Source organism: Miniopterus schreibersii (assembly GCF_964146895.1).
Source record: "Miniopterus schreibersii genome assembly, chromosome: 1".
NCBI classification, from domain to species: Eukaryota; Metazoa; Chordata; class Mammalia; order Chiroptera; family Miniopteridae; genus Miniopterus; species Miniopterus schreibersii.
In genome coordinates, this window is record NC_138101.1 from 116,235,233 (window position 1) to 116,249,103 (window position 13,871).

General features: G+C 37.2%; 1 protein-coding gene across 11 annotated transcripts in view; it reads right to left on the reverse strand.

The window, feature by feature from the left end:
- The window catches only part of SVIL (supervillin), a 239,753-nt gene that overhangs the window by 81,195 nt on the left and 144,687 nt on the right, over positions 1-13,871 (reverse strand). For all 11 annotated transcript variants that reach the window (XM_081141603.1, XM_081141599.1, XM_081141601.1 and 8 more), the window contains 3 exons: positions 10,277-10,334; positions 10,018-10,169; positions 6,834-7,506 (listed from right to left, as the gene is read on the reverse strand). In XM_081141603.1, the coding sequence (XP_080997729.1) occupies positions 6,834-7,506; positions 10,018-10,169; positions 10,277-10,284 (833 nt within the window). In that variant the 5' untranslated portion in view covers positions 10,285-10,334. The remainder of the gene's footprint in view (positions 1-6,833; positions 7,507-10,017; positions 10,170-10,276; positions 10,335-13,871) is intronic.

Here is a 13,871-nt window from a genome sequence, read left to right on the forward strand (position 1 = left end):
ACTCTGTTCTTTTTTCCCAAGATGGCTGCAGTTATTCGGGGTCTTTTTTGGTTCCATATAAATTTTTGAAATGTTTGTTCTAGGTCTGTGAAATATGCTGCTGGTATTTTAATAGGAATTGCATTGAATTTATAAATTACTTGGGTAGTACAGACATTTTAATGATATTAATTCTTCCAATCCATGAGCATGGTATATTCTTCCACTTGTTTAAAGCTTCCTCTATTTCTTTTTTCAGTGTCACTTAGCTTTCCGAGTACAGATCTTTTACATCCTTGGTTAAATTTATTCCTAGGTATCTTATGTTTTTAGTTGCAATGGTAAATGGTATTGCTTTTTTAGTTTCTCTCTCTGAAAGTTCATTGTTGGTGTATAAGAATGCCACTGATTTCCAGATGTTGATTTTGTATCCAGTCACCTTGCCAAATTTGTTTATCCAATCTAGTAGTACACTTTGATGGAGTCTTTAGGGTTTTCTATGTATAATATCATGTCATCTGCAAATAATGATAGTTTTACTTCCTCCTTTCCAATTTGGATACGTTTTATGTTTTCTTCCCGTCTGATGGCTATGGCGAGGACTTCCAGTACTATGTTGAATAACAGTGGTAAAAGTGGACATCCCTGTCTTGTTCTTGTTTTTAATGGAAATGGTTTTAGTTTTTGCCCATTGAGCATGATGTTGGCTGTACGTCTGTCAAATATGGCCTTTATTATGTTGAAGTATGTTCCCTCTATTCCCACTTTGCTGAGAATTTTTATCAGAAATGGGTGCTGGATTTTGTCGAATGCTTTTTCTGCATCTATTGATATGATCATATGATTTTTGTCCTTCATTTTGTTTATGTGATGAATCACATTTACTGATTTGTGGGTATTGTACCAGCCTTGCAGCTCCAGAATAAATCCCACTTGGTCATGATGTATGATCTTTTTAATGTATTGCTGGATTCAGTTTGCTACTATTTTAGTGAGGGTTTTAGCATCTATGTTCATCAGGGATATTGGCCTGTAATTTTCCTTCTTTGTAGTACCTTTATCTGGTTTTGGGATTAGGATGATGCTGGCCTCATAAAAAGAGTTTGGGAGTTTTCCCTCCTCTTGAATTTTCTGGAATAGTTTGAATAGAATAGGTGTTAATTCTTCTTTGTATGTTTGGTAAAACTCACCTGTAAATCCATCTGGTCCAGGACTTTTGTTTGCTGCTTTTTTTATTACTGTTTCAATTTCATTAGTTGTTATCGGCTTATTCAGGTTTTCTGTCTCTTCTTGATTCAGCTTTGGAAGGTTGTATGCTTCTAGGAATTTGTCCATTTCCCCCATGTTGTCCAATTTGTTGGCATGTAGTTGTTCATAATATTTTCTTACAATCCTTTGTATTTCTGTTGGGTCAGTTGTTATACTGCTTCTTTCATTTCTGATATTATTTATTTGCGTCCTCTCTCTTTGTTTCTTAGTGAGTCTGGCTAAAGGTGCATCAATCTTATATCTTTTCAAAGAACCAGCTCTTGGTTTCCTTGATTTTTTGTATTGTTTTTTAGTTTCTATGTCACTAATTTCTGCTCTGATTTTTATTATTTCCTTCCTTTTACTTCCTCGGGGCTTTTCTTGCTGTTCTCGTTCTAGTTCTTTTAGTTGTTGTGTTAGATGGTTCATTAGATCTTTTTCTTGTTTCTTGAGATAGGCCTGTAATGCTATGAATTTTCCTCTCAGGACTGCTTTCGCCATGTCCCATAGATTTGGAGTTGTTGTCTGTTCATTTTCATTACTTTCCATGAAGTGTTTGATTTCTTCCTTGATCTCCTTGGTAACCCATTCATTGTTTAATAACATGCTATTTAGCCTCCATATGTTCGAATATTTTTGAGTTTTTTTATAGTGATTGATTTCTAGTTTCATGGCATTGTGATCCGAGAAGATGCTTGATACAATTTCAATCTTCTTATATTTGTAGAGACTTGCCTTCTGCCCTACCATGTGGTCTATTTTTGAGAATGTCTCATGTGCACTTGAGAAGAATGTGTGTTCTGCTGCTTTGGGGCAAAATGTTCTGTAAATGTCAATTAACTCCATTAGGTCTAGTGAGTTGTTTAAGGTGTATATTTCCTTGTTGCTTTTTTGTCTTGATGATCTGTCCAATGCTGACAGTGGGGTGTTAAAGTCCCCCACTATGATTGTGTTGCTGTCAATCTCCCCCTTAAAGTCCTCCAAGAAATTTTTTATATATTTAGGTTCTCCTATATTTGGTGCATAAATGTTTATAAGGGTTATTTCCTCCTGCTGGATGGATCCCTTTAGTAATATGTAGTGACCATCTTTGTCTCTCGTTATGGTCTTTATTTTGAAGTCTGTTTAGTCAGAAATAAGAATTGCTACTCCAGCTTTCTTTTCCTTTCCATTTGCATGGAATATTTTACTCTATTCCTTCACTTTTAGCCTGTGTGAGTCTTTTGCTCTCAGGTGGGTCTCTTGTAGACAGCATATATTTGGGTCCTGTTTACTTATCCATTCAGCTACCCTATGTCTTTTGATTGTACCATTTATTCCATTTACATTTATAGTTACTATTGATATAAACTTATTTAATGCCATTTCCCCCCTTTATGCTGATGTACCTTTCTCTCATTATTTCTTCTTTTTCTTAAAGCAGTCCTTTTAGCATTTCTTGCAATGCTGGTTTGGTGGTACTGAACTCCTTTAGCTTCTTTTTTGTCTGGGAAGCTCTTTATTCCACCTTCAACTTTAAATGATAGCCTTGCTGGATAAAGCAATCTTGGTTGCATGTTCTTGCTTTTCATTACTTTCAGAACTTCAGGCCACTCCCTTCTGGCCTGAAGATTTTCTGTTGAGAAATCCGCTGTCAGCCTTATGGGGGTTCCCTTGTAGGTCACTGCTTTTCTCTCTCTTGCAGCCCTTGATATTTTCTCTTTGTCCTTGACATTGCAATTTTAATTATGATGTGTCTTGGAGTGGGTCTTTTTGGGTCCCTCTTGTTTGGAACGCTCTGTGCTTCCTAAACTTGTGTGGCTTTCTCCTTTGCCAGCTTAGGGAAGTTTTCTGTCATTATTTCCTCCAACAAGTTCTCTATCCCTTCCTCTCTTTCTTCCCCCTCTGGCACTCCTATAATGCAAGTGTTGTTTCACTTCATGTTGTCTCAAAGCTCCTTTAGACTGTCTTCATGCTTTTTAAGTGTTTTTTTCTTTTTGCTGCTCTGATTGATTTTTTCTGCCTTGTCTTCTAAGTCACTTATTCTATCCTCTGCTTCTTTGAGCCTGCTTTTAATTCCTTCCAGTGCATTCTTGATATCAGATACAGCATTCTTCATCTCTGAGTTTTGTTTATGGTATGTATCTGTTTTTTCATGTTTTCACTAAGGTCCTCGATCTTATCATCTAGCGTCTTCTTAAGTTCCGTGAACATCTTCATAATCAATACTCTGAACTCTGTGTCTGATAACTTGCTTAACTCAATCTCATCAAAGTCTTTTTCTGGCGATTTTTCCTTTTCTTTAATTTGGGGGTTGTTTCTTTGTCTCCCCTTTTTGGTAGGTCTTAGTGTTTGTATCTATATATTAGATATATTTGCTGTCTCCCAGTCTTGTGGGATGGAATTTTGTCTTGTGGGTCCAGTGGAGCCCAGAGGTGTTTTCCTTATACTTCTGGGCTCTTTCCTCTAGGCGTGTCCCTCTTGTGGGTGTCCCTTTTGTGGTTTCTTTATGTTCTCCTGTTGTGGTTGGGTCTAGATTGTTGTTGATCAGTCCTTGGGAGGACCCTCCTCTCAGGCTGGCCAACCGTGTCTCAGCCCCAACCTCGTCATGTAAGCTGTTGTACGGATGCCGACTCTCTGATGTTTCTTCAGTGCTCCCCACTCGCACTCGGTCCACTCAGGTTTGTTTCTCTGTTTTTTCCAAGCTAGCTACATAGGATTTTAGGAGTAAATCGATTCTGTGGCTGGGAGCGGGGGCGCTCTGCTGCTTCTCACAGTGCCGCCATCTTTCCCTCTCTGTATGTTCTTAACAATGTGTTCCCCTGATTCCCAGGCAACCAACAGGATTTCTGAGCTAAAGATCCTGTAACCTATATACATACAGCGTTGGGCAAGAGTAGGTTTACAGTTGTCAGTATGTAAAATACAGTTTATTCTTATATCATTATTTATTAATTATTGTATTATTTTTCATACGAACAACTGTAAGCTTACTTTTGCACCACCTTGTACATATATAATACATATCTTCTTTATCATATAAACTGAACATTAAACAATTATAAAATAAATTTATTACTCAGCTAAACAATGCCCTAAAGAATGTTATTGAGTTTATAAAGCTTAAAAACAAACAAAAAAACAAAAAATAAAAAAATAAAACAAACAAACAATAGTAGTACAGTGGAGTACAAGAGCTGACGATTGTTCTGCATGTACATGTGTCAGTGTATGTGAGTACATACAAAACTGAGCATTTGACATGTGGCTCATATTTGCATTTTCAGGTTACCGCATGTAGTTCATGAGTGATATGCTCATATTTAATCAATGAAACAAAAACAGCCTCATGCTAATAAGCACAAAATAAAATGATTAAATGGAAATTAGTTAATTCAGAGATTAATAGCCAAAAATCTTGACTACTGAGATAGGTGATAAGTACAGTATAGCAGTGAGAAAAACATTCTATTTCAATGATAGAGCAAACCCATGATGAAATGTGCTATTCAATTGTTTTGTTATTTGTAGACACTTTTTGTCATTCCTTAATCTTCTTAAACTTTTCTGTTACCTATTTCCATATTGGATGACAACTTATTTTCACTCATGGTTATTGGGTAACCAAAGTTTCTTTGTTTAGTGTTTTAGTTCACAAAGTATTTTTATCTTCCCTACAAATGGAAATCAGACAACAGTGACTTTCTGACACCTGAATTACCTGGCACTGGAGAGCGGACATCTAGCAGAATGCTAATCCTTTTGAAGTCCATCTTTACAAGATGAACGACTGGAATCATTACAAAATAAATCTTAATTATTTTTATTTTAATGTCATACTTGTCACACATTATTTTCCATTATTTCAAATGTAAAGATAGCTCCGATATTTCCTGTCTATAAATGAAATGATTTGTTTCTTTGCCTATAAACATAGAATTGTATGCCTTATATGGTTTAAGAAAATAAAACATGTGCCTCCTCAACAACTCCTTTACAATTTCTTAATTTTTTCTTCATGGGAAGGCAACGTGAGGCTAAGACTAGGCTTACAAAACTTCTAGGTAACATTACTTTTCAAATAATCTAGAAAGAAATCACTCACGATTTTAACTTATTTATATATTTTGAATATTAAGATTTTAACTCACATAAAACTATTAAGTATCCTATCTTTTTACCTGAAATACTCAACCAAGTTTTATTTATTATTATAACCAATTCAAAATATCACTGTGAATCTATTATATGTGATCCAGATGACTAACCTAGACACTATGGTAACAGCTTAAACAGCTTTCATAACATGGCAACCAGAAATTAGATTCCTCATTATTTTTTAACCCAGGTCATTGTAAATCTCTTTCTTTCTAAATTGGAATGTTAGGTAACTTTGTCTCACTCAAAGAGCACATGAAGAATTTTCTTTGATAGAGATTAAGCCAAGAACATTGTTTTTACTATGAAATGCAAATTTCCCAAACACCAGGCTTTCTTTTCAAAACATAAGACAACAGGTCACAGTCCCTAAAATATCAAGTAAAGTCCAAAGGCTGCACAAAGGTCCTCAAAATACAACCTCAGGATCTATAGTATTTAATTATCTGAGAAGCTGATATCTCTAAATATTTTAGTGTGGATGATCAAGTGAATAAGACAGATCTTCGGCTCAATAAACTTCAAAAATCAAAATGATCTCTTCTAGATGTATTACCACTACTTAAAAATGATCACATTTACTGTTCCATCCCAATGTGAAATAAACAGAAATATTTTTCAACATTTTTTTTTTTCCTTCAGAATAAATTTGTTTGACCTTAGGCTCTCATCCCTCCTCAATTTACCTGTGAAGCTAATGTTTGCTTGAGCTAAAAAATACACTTATGTGTTGACCTAGACCTAGTTGACCTAGACAATTATCCCAAACCTTAAAGTAGGATGTTTATGTAAATTACATTTTAAATATGGTCACCATACTTTTTAAATTTAAATCTAAATATTTAATTTTGACAAAAACATATATTCTCTTCTGGTATTTGACTTTCTGATTTTATGCCTTTTCTGATTTTTCCAAATGAGAGCTGTTTTTGTCTTTGGTTGATCTTATTACACAGTGATTTCTCTTAATGGCTGATCTTTTTGATAAGGCATTCTTATAAGCAGCAGTTTTCTTAGTGTATTGATATACTCACATGACTACTTGTTACAGTTATAGTTAGTATATATTGCGGTCATACCGCATACCCTAAACTGAGACCCTTCCACTGGCTGTTGGTGGTCCTTCTGCTTTGGGACTTTAAATGACAACAAAAGCTATCACCAAAAGTCTTGGGTATGATTACAGAAAAATAAAAAAAAAGACAATTGTGAAAAGGTAGGTTAGAAATAGTAAAAAGAAGGGCCCTAAAACAAGGCATCCATGAAAGTGTCCCCATGGCACCTGTTAAGTTTATTTTTTTTTAAAATAGCCAAACAATTGTGGAATTAAAAACTCATATATCATATTATTTGTGCAGTAAGCCCAGATTCCACAGAACACCAAGAATAGCCAGACTCTAAGATATTTGAGGCAGAGAAGACATTGGCACTTCCACGTTAACAGTGGTCAGTGCAGGCTGAATGCTTACCTGGATCGAGCCTCAGCAGGAAGTGGCGGGTCACCAGAGTGGCTTGGGGAAGCTGGCTGCCCAGCTGAGGAGAGGGGCACGCTGTGCATTTGCTTTGGGGACCTTGGCACTTCACTGAAGGAGCAGTCTTGCCCAGAAAATGGGAAAGATGAGGAACTCTCAACTGTGGGGGGCAGGTCTCGGACCTGCTGCCCAATGGCACTTGGCTCTTGACCTCGTCTTTGGTTTTCCATGTTGAGCAGCACCTCCGTGTTGGAAACACCATCCCTGGCGTGGAGGGCATAGTCCTGGGATTCAGCCACGCAGGTCCTGAGCCCTGACATCTCAGTTCTGGAGTACAGAGAACTGAAATCTTTGCTTGACTCAGCCGACCTGTCACTTTTTCCTCCCCTTTTCTCAACAGCATCTGGCTCCCTCCTGGACTTCGTAAATCGAGATAAAGGTTCAGAGTCTGCTTCAGAATCCAGAGTTAGTCCATACTTTTCTGCCAGTTGCCGTCTCCTCTCTGCTTTATACCTTGCGATCCTCTCAGCTTTGGATTCAAGACCCTGGGTGTCCATACCTGAACTATAGGATGAGTCACCATGGACACCTGAAGTTTCTGTACAGTGTTTAGGTCGAGTTTGTTTTTCTAAAGAAGAATCAGCAGTTTCTTCCTCTTCATTTGATCGGCCTATAAGAAGATCACATGGATAATAAATATAGATTTAAGTAAAGACATATTTACTATACTCTGTGCTCTGTATATAATGCACACTTGACTGCGCAGGCTGTGAAGGACTAGTCAGCTAAATGGTTTACCTGAGATGCTGGAGGTTTGAGATCTGCAGTGAACTACACAAAGGCTGGGAATGTTTTATGGGCTCCGTAAGCCATGTAAAGCATGGGTTGAACTAAAGCTCAGTCCCTCACTCCTGAGCACTCTTCAGTCCTTGCCCAGAGCTTATTTTCCCTTACTGATTTACTGCTTTTGTTTTTGAGTTTAATATTTCATGTGTGAGGCCAGAGGATGAGTTCAAAGCCCTCTAGAAAAAAATTACAGATATTTGAACTGCTGTAATCTGACAAGTGAGGAATTGTGGTTTCATAGGATCTGAGAGTAACTGTAACAATAAATGGCCCATGCCAATATGCACCAGGTTGGTGTTGTGTGTTTTTTAAAACAGAAGTGGGTTTTTCCAATTATAGCACACATGCTTGATATAGAAAATGTCTACCATGAAAACATAGGAAGGTAAAAACCCAAACCACCCGTAATAGTTAATTTATAATAATCAATAATCAATAAGTTAGTAATTTACCAAATTTTCTATATAGTCCTTCTAGCCTTTTATACCATTGATTTATTTTTTCTATATAAAATAATTTGCTTTATATAACATTCATGTCCTATATAAAACATTTTCCTGTATTTGGAAATCTTATTTTGAAGACATCATTCTTTTAAGGCTTCGTAATATTCTATCCAACAGGCAACCGTCATTAATTTAACCCTTTCCCTATGACTGGGTATTTAAGTTGTTTCTAACTTTTAATCAGTTTGAGTTTCCTGATTACTATCACAACAGACTTGTGAAATTGCTTTATCAGGAGGCACATCACTTTAAGACAGATGCTAGCCTGTCAAATTAATTTCTACAAAATCTGCATTAATTTGCACTTAAATCTGCACTATATGCTCTCCTCTTGTAAATATTGAGTGCTAATTTTAAAAATGTCTTCTGATTACTAGAAAAAGAGAATAAGTGAATTTTTCTATTATTTACTAGCCATTTATATTATCTTTCTCTTCTCTGAAATATTTGGTCAAGCTTATTGCTCTATATTCTATTAATTCATAGTGTCATTTTTATTGGGTTGTATAAATGTTTATAGGAGAAATATGAGTCTTTATCTTATAAATATTTTGGAATTTGCTTAATTGTCTTGCGAAGTCTACCTATAAGATTTTCTTTGGAGTACAGATGTTAATTATTATGTAGTTAAGTCAATTGACCCGGTCATTTATGATTTCAACAGCTATTTCTGTGTTGTGAAAGTTCTTTTCAATTCAACTTGAATTATGTATTCACCTATATTTTCATGTTTTTAATTTTATTAAAATTAATCATGTAATTAATTGAAACTTACTTTTGTATTCAGTGTGAAGAGGAAGAGAAATATGTTTCTTCTCCCACTCCACAACAACCCATTTTTCCAAGACCATTTTATTAAATAACTCTTTTCTCATTGAGTGATACTTAAGTGATTATATAATACATAACTTAACATTTTATATACACTAGGGTTTATTTCTGGCTACAAACTTAGTACTCTGTCTATTTTTGATTGTTCATGTATGTAAGTTTTAAAAATCTTAGTTCTCTAGTTTTCTTGTCATAAAAGATCAGAAGCTGTAGAGATAAGCAAACCATTAACAACATGCAAGGAGATCAACAGCCCTTTCTGAGGGAAAAACTAGAAAATACTGGCTACATAAAGCAGCATCACGGAGCTGCAGAACTAGGGATGGGGGTGGAAAGAATAGCCTTGAATGTGTCACCCTCTCCCAAGGTCAAGATGAATATCTGATGCTCCCAGCAATGAGTGAGTCATTAAGGAAAAGCTAAGTCATGTCTGACATACTGGTCAATATGAAATATATATGCAATACATGTAAAGTTACATATATTAAAATAATTTAAATAGAATGTTTGTTATACAAACACAGAGTGAGAACCCTAATTATTCAAGGTCCAGCTTTGACCTAACATTCCTTCCTAAGAGCAGCTGTGCCTTGTGCTAGTTACATGGGCATTCTGCTTAAATACATCTCATTTAGTCATTTACCAAACAAATTTTACTGAGGACATCTGACAGCAGGCAGCTCCTGTGCCAGGGCCCGGAGAGTGTGAAGAGAGAGACACAGTCCTTTCTCTTGAGGGGTCCCAGGTCAGGGAGAGAAATAACTAGTCATCAAATTACCTTACAGTGTGCCTGCCACTGTTGCGATACGGAAGATCACTCCTGTGAGGAGGACAGAGCTGACATAAATGTGTTGCTAAAGCTTTTAACAAATGTGTGTAATAATAAATAACTACATCTACACAATTCACTTTTGTGGAATATCTCCATTTCCAATACCTTTAGATAAAAGGGCTATGCTCAAGCAGCCTGCCTGATGAAGGCCGCCAGGGATGCTCACCGATGTGGGGGCTGGCCGGGTCTGTGGCTCGCATGTATCTGGGTGTGTCTTCCTCCAACAGCCGGTGAGTCACTAGCCCTGTGCAACTCTGCAAGAGGATGGGCTGGGTGTCCGTTTCAATTCCTTCTAAGCGCCTGGCGATTCTTTCTTTTCTGTGCAAGACACCAAAAAGTAAGCAATAGAAATCAATTCTAAGGGAGAATTGAAAACCGTTTTGCCAAGCTCTTCTATTGCAAATTACATACAATATATAACTTACCTTTTCATTTCTAAAAAGTCCGTCCTCTTTGGTTCAAAGATTTTTCTTAATTCTGCAACTAAAACAAAATAAAAGAATAAAAAGGTAGTCCAGCATTTACTAGTCATCCATTCATTTTACTCATTAGTGCAACATAGATTTACTGAACTCCTATTTTTGATCTTGGCTCGCTATGTAACAGTGACTCACAAAACTGACAGTTCCTGCTTTCCTAGAGGCTGTCTTCTAGTGAGGAAGTAAGGTGCCAAATGAGAGGTGTGTACATGCATGCACACCACAGGATGGGCTAAGAAATAAAACCCAGAGTAAGGGTCAAAGTGATAAGAGCAAGTTGTATTTCATCCAGGGGAGTCAGGGGAGGCCTAACCAGTAAGATCTCTATAGCAAGCAGAAATCTCAGTAACTATTTTTTACTGTTACTAGATTTAGGAAATATTTTCAGATTTTCATTGACATTTGCAACAGTAGAGGCTAATACTAAGCCCCCCACATACCCATCAGCGAACTATAATAGCCAGGACACAGTGCTGCTATTTCACCCTATCATTTAACCTGTAAACATCTGTAACTACCTAATTGTGTTTCTAGCAATACCCGACATAGCATGTACATTAACACAGTTTCTCAGCATCTCCCATTGGCTTTCACCGGAAGGAAATGTTAACATGTGTTTCGTTGGTATAATTTAGGTACATGATGGATAAATTAATCACTGTAATTTTCCTAGCAACACTGGATGACCCAATGATTGTTCTACTGATGTTGGAAGGATCTCACGTGATACTGACTACAAGGATATTACTAAGATGCCAAATAATTGTTTCTTTGGAGAAATGGCCCAATTTTGTGGAGAATAAAGGTCTCTCTTCTGGCCTCCTCCTCAATCACAGGAATTCATGAGGGCTCATCTGAGTGGCTCCTATTGAAGACCCAGGAAGGGGTGGGAGAGAGGAGTCACTGACAGCAGCCCCCAGGGCCCACAAATGTTATGAAAGGTTGAGTTAATTTTCAACTGCTTCAATTTCTATGTTTTTTCCCCCAAAGTGGTAATTTTTAGTAACGTCAAAACCATATACACACATGCAAGCACACGCACAAACACAATTTTACACTGCCCTTTGATTGTGTTCAGAGATACAAGCCTTGTTTTTTATTTATTTTTAAATGATACCCTCCTTAAAATTTAAGTTAAGTTGACTTTTAAATCTATATATATTTAAATATATATATACATATATATATACATATATGTGTGTGTGTGTGTGTGTGTGTGTGTGTGTATATATATATATATATATATATATATATATATATATATTGATTTCAGAGAGGAAGAGAGAGGTCAGAGAGAAATAGACACATCAATGATGAGAGTCATTGGTCAGATACCTCCTGCACATCCCCTACAGGGGATGGAGCCTGAAACCCGTGCATGTACCCTGACTGGGGATTGAACCATGACCACCTGGTTCATAGGTCATGCTCAACCACTGAGCCATGCTGGCTGGGCTAGGCTGACTTTTGTTTTTAATTTATTTTTAAGTGATAACCATCTTAAAATTTAAGTTAAGTTGACTTCTGTTAAGATTGTTAGCTTCAGCCTGGCCAGGCGTGGCTCAGCGGTTAAGCATAGGCTTAGGATCCAGGCGATGGAGGTTCGATTCCCGGTCAGGGCACATGCCCAGGTTGCGGGCTCTATCAATGACTTTCTCATCATTGACGTTTCTGTCTCTCTCTCTCCCTCTCCTTTCCTCTCTCTGAAATCAATAAAGATATATTTTTTTAAAAAAAGATTGTTAGCTTCAAAAGAGTTTCTCTTTCACTTGGCCTTCCCAGGAACCAGAGTAGCTAGAGGCAGATGTGTGCATGCCCTGCGATGTCAAATATGTTCCAATTTAGAAGACATGGTATATATAATGATAATGGTGCATCTACTCTGCTGCCTTTGGGGAAGCTTGGCTAATAATAGCTTCCCAGTTAACAAATTAGCACTAGTGAGATTATCGTGATAAAACTTTAATGGCTGGTAGTACATATTTTGAAAATATTTTCAAGGGTGACTTAAGCCAAAGAGTATAAATTATTTATTTAAATTTCCAAAGTGGAGAATGGAATTGTATTTTTTAGAAGATTGTTCAAGAAACTATTGAAACCAAATTCCAAGTGCTCTGAAAGGTATGCCTTAAGCCCATGCCTCAAAACCATAACTGAGAAATGGAGTACAGTTATAGGGTCCCGAGTAGCATAATGACATATACATAACACTCACCTTTTCTTCCCCCAAATTATTTCAACTAAGTATGTTGTGGTTGAATGCTTATGCCACCCCCCCCCCCCACAATTCATATGTTGAAATCCTGATCCCCAAAGTGATAGAAGTAGGCGGTGGGACCTTTGGGAAGTTATTAGGCTCTAGACTCATGATTAGAATTAGTGCCCTTATAAAAGAGACCCCACAGACCTCCCTCTCCCCCCTTCCACCAAAAGTAGGCTGTCTACAACCCAGAAGAGGGCCCTCAACAGAACTTGACCATGCTGGCATCCTGATCTGGACTTCCAGCCTCTGAAAAAGTGAGGAATAAAATTTTGCTATTTATAGGCTACCTGGTTTATGCTATTTTGTTATAGCAGTTGAAATGAGTATGACAGAGTAAGGATAAGATATTACTATAATACACACAGAGTGGCATATAACTTCCATTGGGAAAAGTTAAGACATACAATTATTTTCCTAATTTAAGACTGTGAAAATCACTTCCATGTCATTAAATTTTTAATTTTTCTATAAAAATTATACAACTAAAGAAAAAAAGTAACATCAGCAGCACAGTGAAAAAGCTAAGCAATAAGTTGCTTCCTAGCATTCTTTTTCCTCATATTCTAGAAGGAAAGACCTACTAATTGTGAGACTATGCAAATGTCCCACCCACAACAAAACTATACTTTTCCTACTGCCATTACTGACCTGTTTCAGTATTCTGTAAGGACTAAGATAATATAAGAAGCTGAATGATGGTCAGAATATAGTTCATCACAGAAGCTGAACCTCAAGAAGCCTGAGACAGTGAAAAGAAAGAAAGGGACAGGGCGTGTAAGCCAAATTATCTTATGATCCATTGGGATCTCTGTGCTTTCTGAACAAAACAGGCTGGGCAACCCACCAGTGAATATGGTCTCCTGTTAGCCATTCACTGCTGGGTATAAAAAGTCTCAGGATAGCATTTAGCAGACATACAGATGTATCTCATCAGGGTCCCAGACTCACAGAAGGCTGGCTCTGGAATAGATCACAGATCACTACAGGGGCTCTCATGGTCTTTTGAATGGTCAATTTCTTTGTTGTAAGCCTTGCACTGCATGAAGTTGAGTAGTCCTGGCTCTCCTACTAAATGCCAAATCATCCCCAGTTTCTGTGACACAAAAATGTTCCCATTCCCATGTGTTTGCAAAGCCCCCCTTGAAATGGTACTGTCCTGGATTGAGAACCACTGATGCCAGCACAGAGACTTCCAATGGGCAATCTGTTCCTGAGATTATGCCCTAGAGTACGCCAATGATAGACATCACTAGCCCATCACTGAACCCTTTTGAGTCA